This window comes from Geotrypetes seraphini, chromosome 7 (genome assembly GCF_902459505.1).
Source record: "Geotrypetes seraphini chromosome 7, aGeoSer1.1, whole genome shotgun sequence".
In the NCBI taxonomy this organism is placed as follows: Eukaryota; Metazoa; Chordata; class Amphibia; order Gymnophiona; family Dermophiidae; genus Geotrypetes; species Geotrypetes seraphini.
The window spans coordinates 165331312-165356375 of record NC_047090.1 but is presented as its reverse complement, the minus strand read 5'-3'; the positions used below and the strand labels follow the sequence as shown (position 1 = coordinate 165356375).

Genomic DNA, 25064 nt, shown 5'->3' with positions numbered 1-25064 from the left:
CCATCGCTGCAGCTGCGGGGGGATGGAAATGAAAAAAAGGAAAGATGCTAGACCTCCAGGCGAGGAAAGGGAAACAGAAGGGGAGGACAGAGATGGAAGATGGATGGTTAGCACAAAGAAAGAAGGAGAGCCTGATCAGAAGACAACCAGACCAACAAGATTTGAAAAATGACCAGACAACAAAAGGTAGGAAAAATAATTTTATTTTCTGTTTTGTGATTACAATATGTCAGATTTGAAATGTGTATCCTTGCAGAGCTGGTGTTGGACCTCAAACTTGAGCTAGGATTTAATAGAGAGAGAAAAAGTATTTTTTGTTTGTTTATTTTGTTTACACCACAGGACCAGTGTGTGTAGGAGAGGGCAAAGGGGGTGAAGAGGCTATAAAATAAACCCACCAGGATGTTTGGAAAAAACCACTCAATTGGGCAAGAAAATCGAATCGAAATTTTTTCCCCTGAATCGGGCAGCACTACTGCGTGCTGATTAGTGCAGGAATAGCACACAAACCCTTACTGCCTATAAAAATGATTGGTGGTAGGTGCACATTCACTAATGGCAAGATTGGCATATGGGAAACAAATCTAGCAAAACTCATAAATCCAAAATCAATTAGTTTGCATGAAACTAGGAATTGCTGTTAAGCTAACAATTAGTAGTTACGTGTTTCCCCAAAAATAAGACCTACCCTGAAAATAAGCCCTAGCATGATTTTCGGGGTAGGTTCTAATATAAGCCCTATCCCAAAAATAAGCCTTAGTTGATCCCTGAAGCCCCTCACGAATGTCCCCAAAATTCCCCAATTTGCCAGCAGTAGCACTTTCTCCCCTCCCCCCTCCAATGTGCAGTATCTTTCCTCCCCTCTCACCCATCCCCTTGCGCAGCATCTTTCATAGAAACATAGAAATAGACGGCAGATAAGGGCCCACGGCCCATCTAGTCTGCCCACCTTAATGTCCCTCCCCTACCTTTGCCCTGTGAATAGATCCCATGTGCCGATCCCATTTGGCCTTAAAATCAGGCACGCTGCTGGCCTCAATCACCTGTAGTGGAAGACTATTCCAGCGATCAACCACTCTTTCAGTGAAAAAGAATTTCCTGGTGTCACCTCGTAGTTTCCCGCCCCTGATTTTCAACGGATGCCCTCTTGTTGTCGTGGGACCCTTGAAAAAGAAGATATCTTCCTCCGCCTCGATGCGGCCCGTAAGATACTTGAACGTCTCGATCATGTCCCCCCTCTCTTTGTGCTCCTCTTTCCATCCCTCTTTCCCATCCTGCACAGCAGAACACTGCCGACCCTCTCACCTTGAGACCGAAATACTTCCTTTCCAAACAGCAATGGCAGCAGCACTTAACAGGCTGCTTCGCAGCCTTCCTCTGCCGCATCACTGATGTCATCAGTGACTCGGCACTGGGAAGGCCTCGGTGGGGAAATCCACAAAGCAGCTTGTTCAGTGCTGCCGTCGCTGACATTTGGAACGGAGGTATGTCGGCCTCGACGTAGGGGAGTCGTTGGGGGTTCTGTTGCATGGGGGTTGAGAGGGAGAGATGGAAAGATGCTGGCAGGAGGATGGGTTGGCTGGGTCATCGGGTTCTGCATGGGGGGAATGGCGTCATATTATGTGTTCCACAAAGATCTCAAGACTTTTTTCAGAAATGTTCTGACATCTGAAAATTCAGTTTGTTTAAGGATGATCTGTAATTTGTTTATTTGTTAACCATTTAAAGCTCTACTTTATAGGGAAGATGTGGCATACAAGAGCAATGCTTAGATTAGATTTGATCTAACGCAACACAATGAAATTGCTTTCAGGATTCTGCATGTGGGGGATGGGAGGGAGGGATAGAAAGATGCTGCACAAGGGGATAGGTGAGAGATGATCGTTGTGTACACAAAAAAATAAGACATCCCTGAAAATAAGCCCTAGTGTGTTTTTTGGGCCCAAAATTAATATGACAAGTGTCTTATTTTGGGGGAAACGGGGTAATATTAAAAATCAAATGGAACCTTAACACTCCAAGAAGTAATGATATCAATCAATTTCATACCTCTCTTACTGGAGACACAATGATTTTACTGGAGACACAATGATTATCCTAGAACAAGTAGGCAGCAAATTCTCGCATGTGGGTGATGTCATTCACGGAGCCTGGCACAGACAGTGCAAAAGGGTACTTTCACTTTAAAAAACAAAGTTTCAAGGTATAGCTTGCAAGACATCAGTTTTCTGCGGAGCTGAGAAGCTGTGTGTTTTCCACTGCATCTAACTTTTTGTAGTGCCTTCCCATTTGGGTTTTTCTTTTTACCTTTAGTTTGGTAAATTTATTTCTGATATTTCCAGATTGTTTTTGGGTCTTCCAGCTCATCTCGGCTGGTTCTAAGTCAGGAGCATCAAGCTTTTTCAGTATTATAGCTACTCAATCTCCCCGGGTGGCTGAGTCCTTTGATTTCCCATCAGCAGTTTTCCCCTCTGTCAAAGCCTTTCAGTGGCTTCAAGTGATGCAGGACCATTTTGGCTACTGACCCACATAACTGGTGTGTCCAGTGTCCAGGTCCTCAATAATGTCCTGATTCTTCCCTGCACTGCTCTAGACTGCAGAAGAGGTCACTTAAGGCTCATCAGCTCCAATTTGAAAAACTTTTCAGGGCAACTTTGTAAGTATCGAGGATGGCTGCTGAAGCTGATGCCCAATCAACCGAGGGTTCTACTCAAATTATTTCCTCATACCAAAAAGAAATGGAGATTTTTGTCCAATTCTGTATCTTTGTGCTTTCAACAAATACTTGGTGAAGGAAAAGTTTTGCATAGTCTCCCTAGGATCCCTGTTACCACCATTAGGGAAGAACGACTGGTTCTGCTCTCTAGATATAAAGGAACCCTACAAACATTCTTATTCTCCCATACCACAGGAAATATCTTCACTTAAAAGTGGGATCATGTCACATCAGTACAAGATTCTCCCATTTGGACTAGCTAAAGCAACCAGAGTATTCATTAAATGTTTCATGGTAGTGACTGCACAGATACAAACTAAAATTCAGCTACCCCCTAGCAGACTACTTTGTGGTTTTGACAGCCGGAAAAGATCGTCAAATTCCGAGTGACAGTACAAAGACTTAGTGCCATAGAAACCCTACCTTCTGCAGAATTGGGCTTGGGAAGGTACTCGGTGTACTTCATAGTGCCCAAGAAAGACGCATGACTGGAGACCAATCCTGGATCTGAAATCTATTGGTGCAGCCCTGTAAATGCCTCAGTTCCAAATGGAGACCTTGCATTTGGGTCATTGCTACGGTCGTGCAAGGGAACTTTCTGGCCGCCTTAGATTTGACATAGACCTATCTCCATATTCCCATATTTGTGGAGCATGGAAGGTACTTGATTTCATGTTCTCGGGTGACATTTCCAGTTTTCCGTATGACCCTTTGGGCTTGCAACAGCTCCTCACACCTTCACTAAGGTGATGGTAGTGGTGGCAGAAAAGAGGAAATTCAGGTACATCTGTACTCATACGATTGGCTGATCAGAGCCCCTTCCAAGACGGAGGAAGAAAGAGTTGTGTCACAGGTTATGCAGCTATTGCAGGACCTGGGTTGGTTTGTCAGCTTCCAGAAAAGCTACCTGGAGCCAGCCCAGTGCCTGGAGTATTTGGGAATCTGCTTCAACACAGAGGAAGGTCGGGTCTTTCTTCCCGAACTGCGCAAACAGAAGCTTACAAGTCTTATTTCAGGCTTCTTGACAAGACCAGTTATTATGCTTAGCACTATCTTCAGGTGCTAGGATCCATTACAGCAACTATAGAGGTAGTCCTTTGGGTAAAGGCTCGTATGCGGCCTCTCTAAAACTCTTTTATCCCCAATAATCTCCGCAGAGGGATTCACTCCAGAAGCAGCTATCCTGGACAGAGGAAACCTGGCAAAACTTGCTTTGGTGGCTTTGGCCAGAGTCATTGGCGAGGGGCATGCCTCTTCACATTTCATCATGGGCAATTTTGACAACAGATGCCAGTTTCTACGGCTGAGGGGGATATTGCCTTGGTCACCCAGTGCAAGCTCGCTGGAATCTGTCAAAGGAAGTAGGCCATAAATCGTCTGGAATTTTGAGCCATTCGTCTTGCTTTACAGACAATGGAGAAAGCCCTGGAGAGCAAAGCGGTCAGGGTTTTCTCAGACAATACTACAGCGGTGGCCTATGTCAAATGACAGGGAGGTACCAGAAGTGCTCCACTTTGCCTGGAGGCCAAATTGTTGTTCCATTGGGCAGAACTCCACCTGCAGGCACTCTCAGCAGTGCATGTAGCGGGAGTAGACAATGTTCAAGCCGACTATCTCAGCTGACAGACCTTAGACTCATGGAAGTGATCACTGTCCCAGAAGGACTTCACATGCATAGTGCACTGATAGGGACGGCTGATGTTTGTTCTTATGGCATTTGCGGAGAACAAGAAAGTAGATCTTCAGCTGCAGATTTGAACCAAGAAGCGCCAGTCTAGACGTCCTAGTTCAGCCATGGCCAGAATGGGGACTATTGTATGTTTCCCCCATGGCCTATGATAGGCCGGGTCATTTAGAGGATAGCAAACCATCTGGGGTTGGTAATCCTGGTGGCATTGGATTGCTGTGGTTTGCAGACCTGGTGCACCTTCAGCAGAGGTCTCAAATTGCCGGTGCATACAAATCTCCTGTCTCAGGGTCCAGTTCCCAAGGAGAGTCTGGAACACTTTGATCATATGGCATGTCTCTTGAGCGCGCAACCCTAGCATGGAAAGGTTATTCGGAGGTGGTCATTGCTACCCTTCTTGAACAAAGAAGTCAATACTAATTGCCACCTTTGCAAATTCCTGGAAGTCGTTCCAACAGTGGTATGAAAAGGACACGGTAGAGTCATCAAGGGCACTGGTGTCTGTGGTGCTGCCATTTAAGTAGGCTGGTCTCGAAAAAGGCCTGGCAATGGGGTTCCTCAAAGTGCAATAAGAAGGGCTCTTCTGTTGTAGATCCCAAGTGGAGAAGGGCTCTTTAGCTTTGCATTCTGACATAGATTTTTGAAAGGGCTCTCAGGTTGTGCCCTCTGGTAAGACAGCCATTTCCATTGTGTAATCTTAACATCTTGAGGGGGTTCAGTAAGGCACCCATTGAGCCTTTGCAGGAGGCGTCTCTACTGGATCTGACAATGAAGACAGTGTTTCTGCAAGGAGATCTTGGAGATATAAGCACTATCTTGCAGAGAGCTGTTCCTCAGATTTACAGAAGCGGAAGTATCCCTTCATACAGTTCTTCATTTTTGCCAAAGGTAGTGTCGGCCTTCCATGTCAATTAGGATGTAAGATTGCCCACCATCACAGGGAAGTCTGTGAGCTCCATTGGAAACTTAGAGAATTCAGATATTGGTAAAAAATAGTAGCTAAGCCAACTCAAGTCCCTGACAGACATAAACCCATTCCACAACCCAGACTTGAGCAGAGAAAAGGGGCACACCTAATAAGTACCTTGGAAAATGAATCTAAGCATACAGTTAGTTACCTACTTATCTTTTTCTAGTCAGAACAGGAAAAATCTTCTAAGCTAGGAAAGATAAATTCAAGTTTCAAGTTTATTAAAAGATTTTTTTAAATCGCTTATTCAGGTTTCTAAGCGGTTTACAATATAAAATTACATAAAAACACACAAAACTTTGGGGTACTAAATAACATCAAAATCTAAATAAAAACACTGATAAAATGTACGGACTTACTCAAACAATAGGGTAGTGTGGAAGAACTACAAATACATTGCATCCTGAGAGTCTGCAATACTAAATTAAATTAACATTGACTATCTCTAGGAGTCAGTTGTGGCTGGTGTGGGAAGGGAACTACACACCAAACTAGATGGAACTACTGCTCAACACACATGCATTGCACACCCTCACACAACTTCTGCCTTACCAAAATAACCTCCAACTGCATTGCTCCTGGCCAACCTGGATTACTGACAGAACGCACAGTGCCCCAAGCAGAGAACAGGTTTAAAGAAGCACACAACACTCGGGAAGTTGCAGCCAATTGGAGAGAAGCCCACACCAGTTGGTGGCTTTAATTTCCTTAGTAAAGAGAGGCAAAGGAGAGGAGAGCATGGCAGCAGCAGAACCGGAAGTCTGAAATCAAACTACATTTGGTTTTGAGACAAAATACAGCTCAAGAAGGGATGCAAGACAGACAGTTTTTGGAGCCTAAGGTAGAATACCCTGAAATAGGAACTTGGGATGATAGCCTGTCTGTTCTGAAAATGTTAGGGCTATGAATTAGGAAAAGCCCATGGACTTTAGTGAAGGAAGTTCAGATTACTTACCTTCTGAAAGCATGATGGAGATTGATAATGTTTAAAAGGCTGAAAGTTTACTGACTTGGGAAGTATCAAGTCATTGTTCCTTCCAATCTTTTTGTAAATCCTTGAAAATTTTTCTATTTGCTAAACACTTTGAAAATTAATTTCCATGTATTTTAGCTTTTTTTAAATTAATTTATTGTTAACCGTGTCGAGCTTCCCATTTTTGAAGACCTGGTATATAAGGCTAAGTTTTAGTTTAGTTTAACCTGTGTTCCTGAAGGCGGGAGCTAAGAGTTTTTTTAAAGGACTCAAAGGGCATTGTTTTGGTGAGTGACCTGACAATATAAAAGCTGTGTTCTGCTAGCAAATGTAGAAGCTGCTTATGTAACAAAGACACAAAACCCAAATCAGTTTCTCAATGAATGAGTAAAAGGACTGGTTTAATAACCTTATAGAAGTATGAGAATGCAAGGCAGGAAAAGCGTTTATGAGCAAGTAAAGAGAAATGTCGAAGATCCAGCCTGCTGTAGTAAATATAACATTGCAGAGTGTTCTGAAATATTAAAGCCTGAATGGGATTTAGAGTGGGATCATTACAACTAATCATTGAGGGATCCCATGCTATAGAGTATGGCCTTATAATAAAAGCTCATTGGTGATTATCAGGTCTTGGCTGCATAAACTGTAAAATAAAAATGAAAAAATAAAGAAGAGCATAGGGCTAAATGAAGATGTTAATTTGCCTTGCTTTGAGGAAGTTTTCTTGTCTGGCCTAGCTGGAGTAGTCCAGACCAAAGCCTGCCGGAGGGTGGGAGAGTGGAAACAAAAAAGAAGAGTGTTTTTTGAACCAGACCAGTATTTGGACTTTAAATTGAACTGGAGCTAGTCTGCCGTAAAATGTATGAGTTCCAAAAACACCTTCTGGACTAAGTGTATTTATTGAGACATATATTTCTCTTCCAAACAGTTTAAAATAACTTATTTTTTTTTTTTAAATTCATTTATTAAATTATTACAAGTTTGTTACTCGTTCTAGAAATACAGAGCCATTTCAGTAAGGAAATGTGGAAGTAATGAATACAAAATAAGAAAAAAAAAAACCAAACCTCCAAACAATTAAATCTGGTCTCTTCCTTAGACCACTATATTCAAAGGAGGAGGAATTAAAAATTAAAGGAGACATTTTTCAATAACCAATACAAGAAAAGGCTTAAACGGCATTATCACTAGGCTATAAACTTCTCTCATCCTGAGCCGGTAGTTAACTTTTTAAGGTCCAAAAAAGATCTTATATGTTCGGGGAGGAAGAAAATATATTTTAATCTCATATATTTTACTACACATTTGCAAGGATATGCGATCAAGAAAGTAGCCCCTAAACCTCTGTTTCTTCTCTCATTGCCAAAAATTCTCAACGTTTCTCCTGAATAGATTTCGTCACATCTGGATAAAGCCATATTCTTTGTCCACAAAAGGGAGTCATTCCCTTTTTGAAGTATATTCTTATAACAGATAAAGTTGACTAAGAGTGTACTTTGTTCTTTAACCTCTGATAGAGAGTCTTCCAAGAAAAGTCTTGTAACTGTTTTTCCTCAGAGTTATCTGGAATCATTATAGCATTATCTTTCCCACTCTTTTTAGGTTTAATAACCAGAAGAAAATACGCTTTATTTATTGACGGGATAGCTTCTAATGGGAAATTTAAATTCTTAAGAAGAAATTTCTTTAAAATATATATTGGGGACATTGCTGTTATTTTTGGACAGTTCAAAACCTTAAGATTTAAGGGTCTGTTGAAATTTTCTATTTGCTCAATTTTCCTTTGAAGAAAGTTCTGGTCTTTTATAACTGAAGATATGGAATCCTTCAAAGTCACTGTTTCTAATTGAATTTTTCTACTCACTCTTGCCATACGTTTTCTATATTTAGAGCAAATGCATCAACTTTAGAAACCAGTACCTCCATATCTTTTGCTGTGTTCGCCACCTTCGAATCCAATCCCTTGATGGCCTCCAAAAGTATCTCCATTATGACAGCCGGCTTTACCGCTGACTCCCCCTCCTGCTCAGCATTCTTCCCAGCCAGCAGTCTTCCTCTGGGTGAGAGTCTATCAGCATCAGGCTCCAGAGTTTCCTCCTCATCACATCCGGGGCTTGATTCGACGTTCCGTGCCTCAGTTGGACAGAGAGGCATGGATATCATCGGAGACAATAGAGAGATGACGCTTTCCAATGAAGCGAGTGCGCCCCCGCTCATCTCCATAGCGGGTTCTGCACGCCGGGATTCTTGCCGTGGGCCGGTCATAGGCTAACGCTCAAACAACTGCTCAATCGTCGGTTGATTTGGAATGGAGGAGATTAGCCGGCAATATTGAGGCTCTCGCCAAACCTTTCCTCTTTGAATGGGGCATTGTGATCTGCAAGAAAGCAGATAATAACTGTGAATTTCACTCAAGAAATTGTTTCTAACCGCTTCCGTCTGCTGTCTTAGTTCCTCATTCTTCAAAATAACTTTACAAGAACAAATATAGAATCTTCTCCAACATAAGATCTATAATATAGTAGATATAATATTGGAGAAGAACCTATATTTGTTCTTGTGAAGTTATTTTGAGCTGTTTGAAAGAGAAATAAGTCTCAACTAGTGTTTAAGCCGTTAGATTAACGGGTGCTAGAAAGCAGCCCCCTTTCCCTCTCCCCTCCAATTCCTCCCTGACTGTCTCCCCTCCCCCAAGCAAAGCTGTCTGCCTCCAAGCACACCCCTCCCCCAAAGCAGCCCCCTTTCCCTCTCCTCCTCCAGTTGCTCCCTGACTATCTCTCCGTGGCCCCCCTTCTGTCTTCCCCCCCAAGCAAAGCTGTCTTCCTCCCAGCACACCCCTCCCCCAAAGCAGTCCCATTTCCTTCTCCCCCAAAGCAGCCCCCTTTCGCTCTCCCCCTCTTTTGAAAATTTTTACCTGCATGAGACACCTGCAGCACCGGCACGATACCCTCCAGCCATTCTTCTGAGCGAAACTGCCACCACCGCTCAAACGCCAGCTGTTGAAGCTGCTGCGCACCGTCCCCACCGCGGTCTGGCGGGCACCCTTAGTCCCTTGCCGCCCCTCCCCCTTCCCGCGGTCCCGACAAACCTCCCAACTCCAGCAGCGGCCGCAGCACTGTAAACACGCTGCTTCGCGGCCTTCTACTGCCCTGATTTGCTCTGCCGTGTCCTTGATGACATCATCAGAGATGGACAGAGCAAATCAGGGCAGTAGAAGGCCGCGAAGCAGCGTGTTTACAGTGCTGCGGCCGCTGCTGGAGTTGGGAGGTTTGTCGGGACCGTGGGAAGGGGGAGGGGTGGCGAAGGGGCTAAGGCAGGGGTGTCCAATGTCGGTCCTCGAGGGCCGCAGTCCAGTCGGATTTTCAGGATTTCCCCAATGAATATACATGAGGTCTATTTGCATGCACTGCTTTCATTGTATGCTAATAGATCTCATGCATATTCATTGGGGAAATCCTGAAAACCCGACTGGATTGCGGCCCTCGAGGACCGACATTGGACACCCCTAAGGGAACCGGCCAGACTGCGGAAAGGGAGGGTCGGATGGGAGGGTCAGACCGCGGTGGGAGGGTCGGATGGGAAGCTGAACGGGGTTCGGGTGTGCTGGGGAGGGGGGTGGGGGTGGGGCAAAGACGACACCGACGAAGACGAACTTAGTTTTTTTGTGAATTGTATTTTTTAGTTCAAAGCCGACGCCACGGCTCCTCTCTTGATCCCCGCCTGAGTCGGAAGTCTTCTCCGAAGCTGGTGTGGTTCGAGAGAGGAGCTGCGGCGGCGGCTTTGAGCTAAAAAATGAACTTTGTTAGGTAATTGCAAGTGTTCCAGAGCCGGCAAGCCCGCTGCGAGAGAGAGATGAGTGGTAAGCGCGCATGCGCACTCTGACGACCACAGAACTAGGGATCAGGGAACACGGCGGTAAGAGTGCACATGCGCGCTTAGCATTTTATTATAGTAGATAAATGCACTTAGTCCAGAAGGTGTTTTTGGAACTCATACTCCTATTAAGTACCAACTCCAAAATCCACTTGGTCTGATGTGAGCAGGACAGTTATGGGCTTGTTCCTCACTATCAAACCTATGCTTGACCACACCGTGTTCCATTCCATGGGTTCCAACAGGAGAGACAAACGGCCTCTTTTACAAAGTCGTGCTAGCGGCCCCGAAGCCCATAGAGATTTAAAGGGCTTCGGGGCTGTTGCCGTGCGTCAGCCGCTAGTGCGGCTTTGTAAAAGAGGCAGTAAGTGTTGGAATTGCTGGATGTGCAGAGAATTCTTGATTATCTCGAAATGACCAATGATTTTCATCACTCGGATTATCTTTTTGTTCTCACCAATGCTGCTAGGCTGAGTAAATCAGTCTCTAAGGTGACTGTTTCCAGAGGGATTTGTATGGCGATATCAACGTACACTGACTGTGGGAACCAGCCGCCAATTTCCTTGAGAGCACACTCCACTAGAGAGGTGGCTTCTTCATGGGCGAGACTCAGGCAATCCCACCTGAGCTTTGTAGGGCATCTGTGGTCCATTCTCTATATCTTTACAAAGTTTTGCAGAGTGGATATAGCTTTTGGGTCCTCAGTTTTAAGGGCAGACTCATCTGTTCAGCACTAGACTCGGGAGACTGCTTTGGTAGGTCACCTTCTGTCAGGACTCCTATACCCTTTGCACCAGAAAGGAAGATTAGGTACTTATCTCGATAAATCTTCTTTCTGATATAAGGGTATAGGAGCCCTGACACCCTTGCCCCATCAGTCTGGAATTTATCTGCTTTCTGTCTCAGACAGATGTGTGTCCAAAGCTAAAGCTATGTGATGCAGGGGTCCTTGTTAGGAGTCACTGACCAAGAAAAGGATCTAGGTGTCGTTGAGGATATGTTGAAACCCTCAGCTCAATGTGCAACAACGGCTAAGAAAGCAGATAGAATGTTAGGAATTATCAGGAAACAAATGGAAAACAAAGCTAAAAATATTATTATGCCCTTGTATTGCTCTATGGTACAGCAGCATTGCAAATACTGTGCGATTCACCGTCACTGTATCTCAAAAAAGATATATAGTGGAATTAGAAAAGGTACAGAGAAGGATGATAAAGATGAATAAAAGGATGGGGAGATGTCCCTGTGAGGAAAGGCTGAAGTGGCTAGGGCTCTTCAACTTGGAGAAGAGATGGTTCAGGGGTGATACGATAGATGTCTATAAAATGCTGAGTGGATTGGAAAGGGTAGATGTGAAGGAAAGATTAGGTTCTTACTTTTGTGGTAGAAGGGTACAGGAGTTTTGACGGCCCGCTCTGTCAGATTTCCATTTAGCCTGCTTTCTGTCTCAGACAGGTACAGTGGTGCCTCACACAACGAACTTAATTGGTTCCAGGAGCAAGTTTGTTATGTGAAACGTTCGTTATGTGAAACGCGTTTTCCCATAGGAATACATGTAAAAAAAAATAATTCGTTCTGCAGCATAAAATATGCTAAGATGACATAAAAAAAGATAAATTTTTGGTTATTATTTTTATTTAGATACATCTAAAAACATAATTGTTTTTTAAAACAACACACATTTTTTAAATTTAAAGACAGACTAAGTAGAGTCTAATTTTACAGTGAGAGAGGGCAGAGTCTCAGCGGCAAAAACTGGGACTTAACTGTTCATTTTTTTTTTTTTCTACCGTGTTTCCCCGATGATAAGGCAGGGCCATCAAATAAGACAGCCCCCCCCCTTTTTAGAAAAAAATGTAAAATAAGGCACCCCCCCGCAAATAAGCCACCCACCGATACCTGCGCTTACCCGAATCGGGTGGTACGGTGGGTGACTCCGTGTGGTCCCTGGCACCCCCGACACGATCGGGGCAAGAGGGAGCTCAAGCCCTCTTGCCCCCCCGACTCCCCGACACGATCGGGGCAAGAGGGAGCCCAAGCCCTCTTGCCCCCCGACTCCCCGACACGATCGGGGCAAGAGGGAGCCCAAGCCCTCTTGCCCCCCCGACTCCCCGACACGATCGGGGCAAGAGGGAGCCCAAGCCCTCTTGCCCCCCCCCCGACTCCCCGACACAATCGGGGCAAGAGGGAGCCCAAGCCCTCTTGCCCCCCGACTCCCCGACACGATCGGGGCAAGAGGGAGCCCAAGCCCTCTTGCCCCCCCGACTCCCCGCCACGATCGGGGCAAGAGGGAGCCCAAGCCCTCTTGCCCCGCCGATTCCCCAACTCCCCGACAATATCGGGCCAGGAGGGAGCCCAAGTCCTCCTGGCCACGGCGACCCCCTAACCCCACCCTGCACTACATTACGGGCAGGAGGGATCCCAGGCCCTCCTGCCCTCGACGCAAACCCCCCCTCCCCCCCACGACCGCCCCCCCCCCCAAGAACCTCCGACCGCCCCCCCAGCCGACCCGCGACCCCCCTGGCCGACCCCCACGACACCCCCAACCCCCTTCCCCTTACCTTTCTGTAGTTGGCCGGACAGACGGGAGCCAAACCCGCCTGTCCGGCAGGCAGCCAACGACGGAATGAGGCCGGATTGGCCCATCCGTCCCAAAGCTCCGCCTACTGGTGGGGCCTAAGGCGCCTGGGCCAATCAGAATAGGCCCGGGAGCCTTAGGTCCCTCCTGGGGGCAGGGCCTGAGGCACATGGTCGGGTTGGGCCCATGTGCCTCAGGCCCCGCCCCCAGGAGGGACCTAAGGCTCCCGGGCCTATTCTGATTGGCCCAGGCGCCTTAGGCCCCACCAGTAGGCGGAGCTTTGGGACGGATGGGCCAATCCGGCCTCATTCCGTCGTTGGCTGCCTGCCGGACAGGCGGGTTTGGCTCCCGTCTGTCCGGCCAACTACAGAAAGGTACGGGGAAGGGGGTTGGGGGTGTCGTGGGGGTCGGCCAGGGGGGTCGCGGGTCGGCTGGGGGGCGGTCGGAGGTTCTTGGGGGGGGGGCGGTCGTTGGGGGGGGGGGGGGGTTGCGTCGAGGGCAGGAGGGCCTGGGATCCCTCCTGCCCGTAATGTAGTGCAGGGTGGGGTTAGGGGGTCGCCGTGGCCAGGAGGACTTGGGCTCCCTCCTGGCCCGATCGTGTCGGGGAGTCGGGGGGGCAAGAGGGCTTGGGCTCCCTCTTGCCCCGATCGTGTCGGGGAGTCGGGGGGGGCAAGAGGGCTTGAGCTCCCTCTTGCCCCGATCGTGTCGGGGAGTCGGGGGGGCAAGAGGGCTTGGGCTCCCTCTTGCCCCGATCGTGTCGGGGAGTCGGGGGGGCAAGAGGGCTTGAGCTCCCTCTTGCCCCGATCGTGTCGGGGAGTCGGGGGGGCAAGAGGGCTTGGGCTCCCTCTTGCCCCGATCGTGTCGGGGAGTCGGGGGGGGGGGCAAGAGGGAGCCAGGCGGAGAGAGGGCAGTTAAGCGCAGTGCCTGCGCGGAAGGATGCAGCTCGGGCGACTTCGTTGTGTGAAACGAAGTTCGTTGTACGAATCAAGACATAAAGTTCGTTGTGCGCAGCGTTCGCTGTGCGAGGCGTCCGTTATGCGAGGCACCACTGTATATGTATACAGAAGTTTGGATTTCTGCCTGTCGGAAGTATTTGAAGAGTGTTGTAACTTCTCAATTGTACAGTCATGAAGATTCCAGAACATAGAGAATGACACAGTGACAGAATTTGTCACCGACCCGCAGATAACTGCGGGAAACCATCTCCATGTCATTCTTTAAGGAGAGAGGGAAGAATCGGAGTATGAATGGGCACAATCATTGACCCTCAAGCCTTGCACTGAACAATGCTGGTTTAGAAGGATTGAGATTGAGATAGACACTAAAGAATGACATGGAATGGGTTCCCGCGGCAACAATGACAGATTGTCACTGTCATTCTCTGCATCAGAGGTACTCTTATAAGTGTTAGTGCTGGTTGCGCTCAGGTAGTTGGTTTTAGTTCCACCGTAGTATTTTTGTCTCGCATGTATTGTACCATGTTTGTACACTGTTCTATATTGAAGTTGATTGATTCTCAACACTATTTAAAGAGCAGAACAGAATTGACTGGGTCAGGAAGAATCCCCATATCCCTCCTTTTTTATTTCTCCTCATAGTGCTTTGGTACTTACTATCTGAGGAGGAGCTGTTGTGCAACCCAGAACAGAAGGTGACGAGCTGAAGAAAATTTAACTCCCTTCTACACGAACTCCCACAGGTGGGAATACATAACCCATTTCTCCAGAAAGAAGATTATCAAGGTAAGAACCTAATCTTCTCTTCACTTGTGACTTGTTTTGTTTGCTGTTTCTTGAGTCACAGCTATCCCTCTTTTTTTTTTTTTTTGGTTGTCTCAAATTGAAATGACCACAATGGCCTTTGTTCTCCAAGTTGCTTTTCTCAGCTCTCCTGGAGCAATATATGTTGCAGTTTTTGTTTATCCTCTCTACTGCTTGAGACCAGCAACTTTTTCTGCAGAACTTAAATGGATTTGCTTCATTCTGTACCCTCAAACACGTCAATGCCAAAGCAGACTAGGTGTGACACTCCGCTGGCTTTGTCAACACTAGTTTCTCATTTGAGACCATCAGCTCATCCTCCAGTTCAATTTAGTGTTTCAAACCTTGGCACTATGCATACGGCTGAACAGCTACATCTTTAAAATTGGCATGCTTGCTATAACAAAAAATATGCCTTAATATGGTCAGCTGGGGCAGTTCAGGCTTCTTATTTACCTTTATATATGTATAACGATTCCTCTTTGCCCATTATGTACCCATTCTCTTTTTTTTTTTTTCTTTTTTTATTCCCACACTTGTTCTAGAGCTAACTTGTATTATGATTTCCATTCTAGGCAGTTTCTCCTAAAGAAGAAAAAGTTGTTGGTAAGTAATTTTCTGTTTTATTTCTGTGAAAGAGGTGTCCTGATTTTTCATCTTGGTTCGTATAGCAGTGATCTTGTCTGTGACTGGTTTAGAGCAGTGGTCTCAAACTCAAACCGTTTGCAGGGCCACATTTTGGATTTGTAGGTACTTGGAGGGCCTCTGAAAAAATAGTTCATGTGTTATTAAAGAACTGACAATTTTGCATGAGGTAAAACTCTTTATAGTTTATAAATCTTTCCTTTTGGCTAAGTCTTAATAATAATATTGTCATTTATAACTAAAGACATATGATCAAGAAACTGTTTTATTTTACTTTTGTGGTTATGATAGACATACTGAGGGCCTCAAAATAGTACTTGGCGGGCTGCGAGTTTGAGACCACTGGTTTAGAGAGTCTTGATTCCTACAAGTCGGTCTATGCAGTTGAATTAAGGATGATGCCTGAATGTGCAAATCGAGGCTAGACTAGCAAATATTGTAATAGGTTATAGGAGATAATGCCATTACACATTTATATAAAAGTGTTTGAAAGATTTACAGCCTTGTGTAATAATAATTTATTAAAATTATGCTGTTTAATTCAGTGCTAATTTTGTACTGTACATTCAGTGTAATAAGCTAGCTACTTCTAATTTTAATATAAAAATAAACATACAGTAGAATATTAGTTATCCGGCACCCTTGAGGATTGGTGGATGCCGGATAACTATAGTTTCTGGTTATTTGAGAGTTAATGTAAAAATAGTTGTCTCCCTTCCCACCTCACTATATCATCCCTCCACCCCCACTTGTAGGTTCAGCATCATCTGCCCTTCTTTCTTGATCACTTTCTCTTCCCCCCCCCCACTCTTTCCCTCCCTTTTCTGAAGCAGCAGCTAGTGCTGACAATCCACTCCTTCCTTCTTGCCTCCTCACCTGTCACTTCTGATGCGACAGAGGAAAGACCCTGCTGGGGCTGGCCAGAAGCTGCCTGTTGGTACTGGCACTTCCTCCTGTTTGCCAGCTGCCGCTACATCATTGGGTGAGGGAGGGAGGAGGGTTGTCAGGACCAGCTGCTTTGGGAACAGAGGAAGGGAGGAGGTTAAGACCGGCTCTACTGCTTTGGGAGCGGGTGGGAATGAAGGGGGGAGAGAGGGAGTTGTCAGGACCGGCTCTGGTGCTTCAGGTAGGGAGGATGATTGGTGGCTGCTGCAATGCTCTAGAAGCTGGAGGGAGAGAGATTTATGGATGCTGCTGATGTCTATGGGTGTTGGAAGGAGGGGAGGTTATTGGGTCAGGAGCACCACATTGGATATTCTTAGGAGCGTGGGGGACCTTTTTTGGTGCCGACAATTTGTTGTTTTGTCTTTTTTTATTTTTAATCTTATCTTAACTACATTAAACATAATACCATAAATTAGCCATTGTATTTTTGTTGAGATATAAGAATGTTTCTTAACTTCAGAAGCTCACTCAAAAGCTATAACCAGGGAACAGAGGCAGTCTGCCAAGAAAAAGCTGCACGTTCAGAGATTGTTAATTCTTATATCCCGCCAAATCCTCATAAATCAATAGTTCTAGGTAGGTTACAAGCAGCACAATACTACATAGATTTGTGTATCAGATTAAACATGTTACATAGTGGTTTATACATCTACTATAATAAAACGCTAATCGTGCATGTGCACTCCTATCTGCGTGTTCTGTGATCTGTATGTCCGTGGCAGGCAGGAGTGCGCATGCGCACTTAGGGTTCTATTAGCTTGGGAGGAAAAACGGCACCACACTCGTAGACCCCAAGGTAATATTCTGGCCAAAGTTATTTTTAAGTTCAAAGTAGCCGCGGCGGCTCCTCTCACGAACCGCACCTGCGTCGTGCAGCGGGGATTGTGAGGAGTCGCAGCGGGGATTGTGAGGAGTCGCCGCGGCAGCTTTAAATTTAAAAATACCTCCGGCAAAGAACTAAGGGAGTCATGGCTCCCGAGGCCCCAATTGTAACGGTCTGCGACAGAACATCAGGCATTGCTCGCTATCCCAGCCTTTCCTCACACCCACTAGCCGCAAAACAGCTTCCCAAGCACCCTCTAACCTGGTTTCAGCCCCGGCTTCTCATCCTGCCGAGCATGCGCCGAAGGGTACACGAACGCGCTGCCCCTGCGTGACAAGGGGCGGGCTCTGTCTTACCTGGATGATTATTAGGTCACATCACAGTTATAAGAATGGAGAAGTGAAATCTTTCATTTTCCTGCTTACCCACTGTACTTTTGGTATCCCCAAAGCGATCAGGTTGTACTGATAAAGTTTCAGGAAAACAGTAGCAGAAGAACTAAAAAGCCTACCTCGGGTGAGGGAGGAGGAAGGTTTCCAGATAAGAAGGCAAAGTTTCTCAAGTTAGGTATTTAGGAGTATGTATTACCTTACAATTTATTTATTTGGTTTACAAACTTATACACCGCTTTAAACCAAAGCAGTATACAATTTGTGACAGATTTTTGGTGGGGTTTTTTTGGTGGTGGTTCAATATTTTTATTGTGCACAGGGAAGTGGGGTGGGGGGAGGGAAATGCTGCTGCACAGGGAAATAGAGGGGGAGGGAATGCAGCTGATGCACAGGGAAGTGGGGGGAGAGAGACAGATAGAAAGAAATACAGACAGCGGGAGGGAGACAGAAAGAAAGGAAGAAAGACAGACATATATTCTAGCACCTGTTAATGTAACGGGCGTTTCTTTAAGCTCTTTCTAGGGAGTCCTTAAAAATGTGTTTTTAGGTCTTTGCGAAAGTGTATATACGGTGGTTTCTGCATATTTCCATGGGAAATGAGTTTCACACTTTTGTTAGTTGGTAATTTGGAAGATTTGCTGTGATATGTTTTGTATTTTAGATATTCCAGAGTTGGGAATGATAGGGTCAGGTAGTTTGAGTTACATTGATCAACAGATCAACCTAATAGTTCTATGAATCTTGAGAAGTTATTAAAAGCATCACAATTTAGCATTTTGAATGCTAAGCAGCATATTTTGACTTCTTGTTTGGTTTTCTTTTGGTAATCAGTGTAGTGGTGTGGCATGGTCAAATCTTGATTTGTAATATGTTTTGCAGCAGTGTTTTGTGTCAATTGGAGTCTTTTTATTTGTTTTATCTTAAAATAGTGCATTGCAGTAGTCCAGTATAGATGATAATGTTGATTGCACTAGTATTCTGAAGTGTCACTGAATGAAATAGGGTCTTACCCTTCTTAGCTTTTGTAAGGTAAGGAAGGATTTCTGGACTAGATTGTTCACATGAGCTTCAAAGTTTAGTGAGCAGTCTAATGTGACTCCAGTACTTTTAAGGTTTTCTGAATGTTGAATCTAGTGCCTGTTGTCAGGTGAATGGAAGTTGGTATCAGGTGTGAATATCATCCAAACCATAATAGTTTGGTTTTGGCCATATTTAGCATCAGATGGTATCTCGACACCCATTCCTGTACTTTAGTTATTGCTCTGGACAGTGCGAGTGTCATATTTGCTTGGTTCAGACTTACCGGGATTAATTATGCACCTGGGCAGCCAGAATCCATGCAAGTCTTATACCCTTAATGGCGAGATCCTAGCAAAAACGGTAGCAGAACGAGACTTGGGGGTAATAGTCAGTGAGGACATGAAGTCTGCCAATCAAGTGGAGCAGGCTTCGTCCAAGGCAAGACAAATCATGGGCTGCATACGAAGGGGTTTCATCAGTCGTAAGGCGGAAGTCATTATGCCATTGTATAGATCCATGGTGAGGCCCCACCTGGAATACTGTGTGCAATTCTGGAGGCCGCAATATCGCAAGGATGTGCTGAGACTGGAGTCGGTGCAAAGAATGGCCACCCGGATGGTCTCGGGACTCAAGGATCTACCATATGAAAAACGGCTTGACAAATTACAGCTATACTCGCTTGAGGAGCGCAGAGAGAGGGGGGACATGATCGAGACGTTCAAGTATCTTACGGGCCGCATCGAGGCGGAGGAAGATATCTTCTTTTTCAAGGGTCCCACGACAACAAGAGGGCATCCGTTGAAAATCAGGGGCGGGAAACTACGAGGTGACACCAGGAAATTCTTTTTCACTGAAAGAGTGGTTGATCGCTGGAATAGTCTTCCACTACAGGTGATTGAGGCCAGCAGCGTGCCTGATTTTAAGGCCAAATGGGATCGGCACATGGGATCTATTCACAGGGCAAAGGTAGGGGAGGGACATTAAGGTGGGCAGACTAGATGGGCCGTGGGCCCTTATCTGCCGTCTATTTCTATGTTTCTATGTAATAGGAAAACATCTGCATATGAAAATAGCCATTTCCTGAGACTGAGAACTAATTCAGTATAGTCGTAAAGATGTTGCATAATAGTAGTGAAATAGGGGATCCTTGTGGTACATCACATTGTAGAGACCAATAATCGGAGAAGAATTGATCCTTTATCACTTTGTAGCTTGTTTTCCCTTAGAAACTCTTATCAGCTTTGTCATGAATGGTATGCTTGCAGGTTTGGACGGCTCTAAGTCTGGGATGGGTGTAAGTAGGATTTCTCCAAATTCCTCTAAGAACCATCTTTGCCTTAATGTAGAATTAAGCATTTGAACTAGCCAACTCAGTAATTCATTTGGTATATCTCGATATAGGTGAAATGGATATAGGTTAGTTGGCATTTTGTTCTTGAGTCTCTTCACTAGAGGTCTTAATTCTGTTGTGACCATGTTGAAAGCTACCCATATTCTGTCCCCTGGTATATCGGGTGAACTGCATTCAGAGAGAGTATCATCTAATTCAGTGTCCAGCAAACTTTGTCAAGCCACAGCACACTAAATGTAGTGGCCGTGGCTCGAGGCATCCCAGAAGTGCATAATGTGACGGCTCTTCAGACTGGCCCTGAGCTACCAATGGGGGGTGCCGGTAGGGAAGACGTAAGGAGAGGCACTGGCGCCAGCTGATTGCCTACAGGATGTGCCTCTCCTTCTCCCCAGCGTTTTGCAGCACACCTGAAATTTCAGGAGGCACAGTTTTCCTGCTGTTGTCTAATTCAGGCCTCTAAGCCTTACACGTACAAAAAAGTAAACAGAGGATGCACTTCTTATCCTAGTTTATCTTTTATAGCCTACTGCCCTGATAAGTTTCCCCTTCTACGGCTGCCTTTGTCAATACCAAAAAGCAGTGGAGAGTACACTAGGACTGCCAGTGTCTAAGCTCAGGGTAGTAAAACTGTGAAACGTGGCAGTTATTAGAGCCAGAGGGCTGCTGGACTGTATAGGAAAGGGTATAATCGGCAGAGATAAGGAGATACAACTTAGTAGTGAGACCTCACTTAGAATCTGTGTTCAGTTCTGGAGGTAGAGGTAAGCCAGAGTCTGCACCAGAAGAGAAATAATATGGCAGTTATGGACTTAAATAAAAGTGGAAGTAAGGAAGAAGTAGGGAATTACAGGCCGGTAAGTCTAACTTCTGTGGTAAGCAAATTAATGGAAATGTTTTTAAAATGGAGAATGGTGAAGTTTCTGGAATCCTGTGAATTACAGGACCAGAGGTAACATGGACTCACTAAAGGTGTAGGTCTTGTCGGACAAATCTGATCAATTTATTTGATTGGGTGACCAGAGAATTGGATAAAGGATGTACGCTAGATGTGGTGTATTTAGATTTTAGCAAAGCCTTTGACAGTGTTCCACACAGACGTCTAATAAAAAAACTGAGTGCCATCGGGATGGGTCAAGAACTGGTTGAGTGGAAGGCGACAGAGGGTAGTGATCAATGGAGATCGCTCTGATGAAAGGGATGTTGCCAGTGGTGTGCCTCAAGGTTCTGTTCTTGGGCCTGTTCTTTTTAATATTTTTATAAACGATATTGCTGAAGGGTTGTTGGGTAAGATTTGCCTCTTTGTGGATGATACCAAAATCTGCAATAAAGATGGGGTGAATAACGTGAAGAAAGACCTGGCAAAATTTGAAGAATGGTCTGAAATTTGACAGCTAAAATCTAATTCCAAGAAATGCAAGGTCATGCATTTGGTCTGCAAAAATCCAAGGAAACAGGTGCATGACAGAAGAGCGAGATTTGGGTGTGATAGTATGTGATGATCTTAAAGTGGCCAAACAGGTTGAAAAGGTGACAGCAAAAGCTAGACAGATGCTAGGGTACATAGGGAGAGAGAGGTATGGCTAGTAGGTAAAAGGTGTATTTATATCCCAGTATAAGACTCTGGTTAGACCTCATTTAGAATATTGTGTACAATTCTGGAGGCTGCACCTTCAAAAAGATGTGAAAAGGATGGAGTCGGTCCAGAGGAAGGCTACTAAAATGGTGTGTGGTCTTCGTCATAAGGCTTATGGGGACAGACTTAAAGATCTCAAAATGTATACTTTGGAGGAAAGGTGGTAGAGGGGGAGATATGATAGAGACATTTAAAGCTGGTGTTTAATTTTTTGGCTGTGAAAGCTGTTTGGTGAACTTCTAAAGGAAAGTACTGTGGCTGTTGGAAGCTTTTTGAGAATCCCTGAAGAAACCAAATCTGTTGGTGAAACAAGTGATTGTTGGAGGCTTTGGCTAAGCTGTGGACTTGATTGGACTTGACTGTATGCTGTGGGAGTTTTTGCCTGCCATTGAAAAAAGAAGACGTAGTAATTCATACTGGTGGAGTTCCTTCAGTTCTGTCCTCTGGTGCCAGAGCTAAATATTTTGCTTTCTTGTTCAGCAATGTTGCATTTAGAACTTTATATTTCATGTATTTATTCATAAAAAGTTTTTTTTTAATATTTACTGTGCACAGTAGTGAGGTTTTCCCTTTCAGATCTTTTTACATTGTGCTGTGGGTGTGAGTTTTTTTGCCTATGATAAGAAAAGAATGTCAGCTGTGAATCATCAATGATTGCTGCATATTTAAAACGTTTTTGAGGTTTTTTTCACCACCTGTTTTTGAATTTCAATGTTGGATCTTAGAGAGGTAGCCCACTGCTGGTGCGTGACATTTTCTGGAATCATTTGGGTTTTACTCTACCTACTCTTTTTGATCTGAGAGACATTTAAATATCTACATGATGTAAATGTGCACGAGTCGAGTCTCTTTCAGTTGAAAGGAAGCTCTGGAATGAGAGGGGCATAGGATGAAGTTAAGAGGTGATAGGCTCTGGAGCAATCTGAGGAAATACTTTTTTACAGAAAGGGTGGTAGATGCGTGAAACAGTCTCCCGGAAGAGGTGGTGAAGACAGAGACTGTGTCTGAATTCAAAAGGGCCTGGGATAGGCACGTGGGATCTCTTAGAGAGAGGAAGAGATAATGGTTACTGCGGATGGGCAGACTGGATGGGCCATTTGGCCTTTATTTGCCATCATGTTTCTATATTACCCTAATGAGAGGAGAGAGAGAATAACTTTATACAACCATTTAATTAGGTGAATTGTATTAATGTACAAACTACATTTTTTTCTATTGGGAAAAAAAAAGTTGCTGATGTAGAATCAGATAGAAGAAGGACCATTTAAAAAATAATAAAGTTGATTTCAGGAGGAAGGGGTGGAGCCTAAAACAGAAAAATAAGAGCAGACCATATGACCTGTTTTAAAAACAGCACATCACATAAAAAAATCTTGGACTAAAACAAATGGGTTAGCTATAGAGAAACGATTACCTCGCCACGTTTTCAGAACATGATCTAATCTACACGTAGCAGTTACAGCCCTAACCACCTTATTGGTCTGCCTGAATATGTAATTGAGCGCTATCTAAGGTTTAGTTTAGTTTAATTGGGATCTGTCAACAAAGAAGTTAGAACAATATCATGCCACCGGTTTCTGCCCCAGGTCTCAAATCCTGCTTCGTTCAATAAATGAACATTAAGATAACAGTGCAGGTTGGATTTTCATTCATCGACCAAAACCTCTCACTCATTAATTTATTTAAGTCATTCGTATATATTTTGTTTTTTTGTAATATGGCTTCTTCAATAAATATATGTCTACAAAAAGTGCACTTATCTTAAAACTTTCTTGAAAAGTGCCTTGGTGCAAAGTGCGTTAAGCAGTGCAGTGTTCGCCTTTCCTCTCAACAGAGATAAGAACATAAGCAATGCCTCCGCTGGGTCAGACCTGAGGTCCATCGCGCCCAGCAGTCCGCTTACGCGGCGGCCCAACAGGTCCAGGACCTGTGCAGTAATCCTCTATCTATACCCCTCTATCCCCTTTTCCAGTAGGAAATTGTCCAATCCTTTCTTGAACCCCAGTACTGTACTCTGCCCTATTACGCCCTCTGGAAGCGCATTTCAGGTGTCCACCACATGTTGGGTAAAAAAGAACTTCCTAGCATTCGTTTTGAATCAGTCCCCTATCAGCTTTTCCGAGTGCCCTCTTGTTCTTTTATTTTTCGAAAGTTTGAAGAATCTGTCCCTCTCTACTCTCTCTATGCCCTTCATGATCTTATAAGTCTCTATCATATCCCCTCTAAGTCTCCTCTTCTCCAGGGAAAAGAGACCCAGTTTCTCCAATCTCTCAGCGTATGACAGGTTTTCCATCCCTTTTATCAGACGTGTCGCTCTCCTCTGAACCCTCTTGAGTAACGCCATATCCTTCTTAAAGTACAGCGACCAATATTGTACGCAGTACTCCAAATGCGGGCGCACCATCGCCCAATACAACGGCAGGATAACTTCTTTCATTCTGACTGTAATACCCTTCTTGATTACACCTAGCATTCTATTCACTCTCTTAGCGGCCGCTGCGCACTGTGTCGTCGGCTTCATTGTCATATCCACCATTACCCCCAAGTCCCTTTCCTGGGTACTCTTATTCAATAATATCCCTCCCATCGTATAGTTGTACCTCGGGTTTCTGCTTCCCACATGTAATACTTTACATTTCTCAACGTTTAACTTCATCTGCCATCTCGTCGCCCATTCTCCTAGTTTGTTCAAGTCCCTTTGCAATTCTTCACAGTCCTCTTTAGTCCGAGCTCCATTAAATAGTTTGGTGTCGTCTGCAAATTTTATTATCTCACACTTCGTCCCTGTTTCTAGATCATTAATGAAGATATTAAATAGCAGCGGCCCGAGAACCGAGCCCTGCGGGACACTACTCGTGACCCTCCTCCAGTCCGAGTAGTGGCCCTTCACTCCTACCCTCTGTTTTCTACCCTCCAACCAGTTTCTGATCCATCTATGTACGTCTCCTTCCACCCCATGGTTCTTCAGTTTCCGGAGTAGACGTTCATGGGGCACCTTGTCAAAGGCATTTTGGAAATCTAGATATACGATGTCTATGGGGTCTCCTTTGTCCATCCATTTATTAATCCCTTCAAAGAAATGCAATAAGTTCGTTAGGCAAGATTTTCCCTTGCAGAAACCATGTTGGCTGGTTATCAGAAGTTCGTTTCTTTCAAAATGTTCATCGATATTTTCTTTTATCAGTGCTTCTGCCATTTTCCCTGGAACAGAGGTCAGGCTCACCGGCCTGTAGTTTCCCGGGTCACCTCTTGATCCCTTTTTAAAGATGGGCGTAACGTTGGCTATCTTCCAATCCTCCGGGATCACGCCTGTTTTCAGGGATAAGTTGCAAATTTGCTGCAGTAGTTCCGCTATCTCCTCCTTTAATTCTTTCAGAACCCTTGGATGTATGCCATCCGGACCCGGGGATTTGTCAGTTTTTAGTTTTTCTATCTGCCTGCGCACATCCTCAAGGCCCACTTTCATGGATGTTAATTTTTCTGCTTGACTTCCATTGAAGAATTGCTCAGGTTCCGGTATGTTGGACATGTCCTCGTTTGTAAATACAGACGAGAAGAACATGTTAAGCCTTTCTGCCACTACCTTCTCCTCCTTCACCACTCCCTTCCTGTCTCTTAAGTTGTGGAGCAGAAACCTGTGGCATGATATTGTTTTCACATTTTTAGAGGTTTCTTACATTTTCTCAAACAAAAAAGTT

At 44.9% G+C, this 25064-nt stretch overlaps 1 protein-coding gene across 2 annotated transcripts in view; it reads left to right on the top strand.

Annotated features, from left to right (window-relative positions):
* Positions 1-25064, top strand: part of CCNK (cyclin K) — a 75871-nt gene that overhangs the window by 48842 nt on the left and 1965 nt on the right. For both annotated transcript variants that reach the window (XM_033950696.1, XM_033950695.1), the window contains one exon: positions 15133-15163. In XM_033950696.1, the coding sequence (XP_033806587.1) occupies positions 15133-15163 (31 nt within the window). The remainder of the gene's footprint in view (positions 1-15132; positions 15164-25064) is intronic.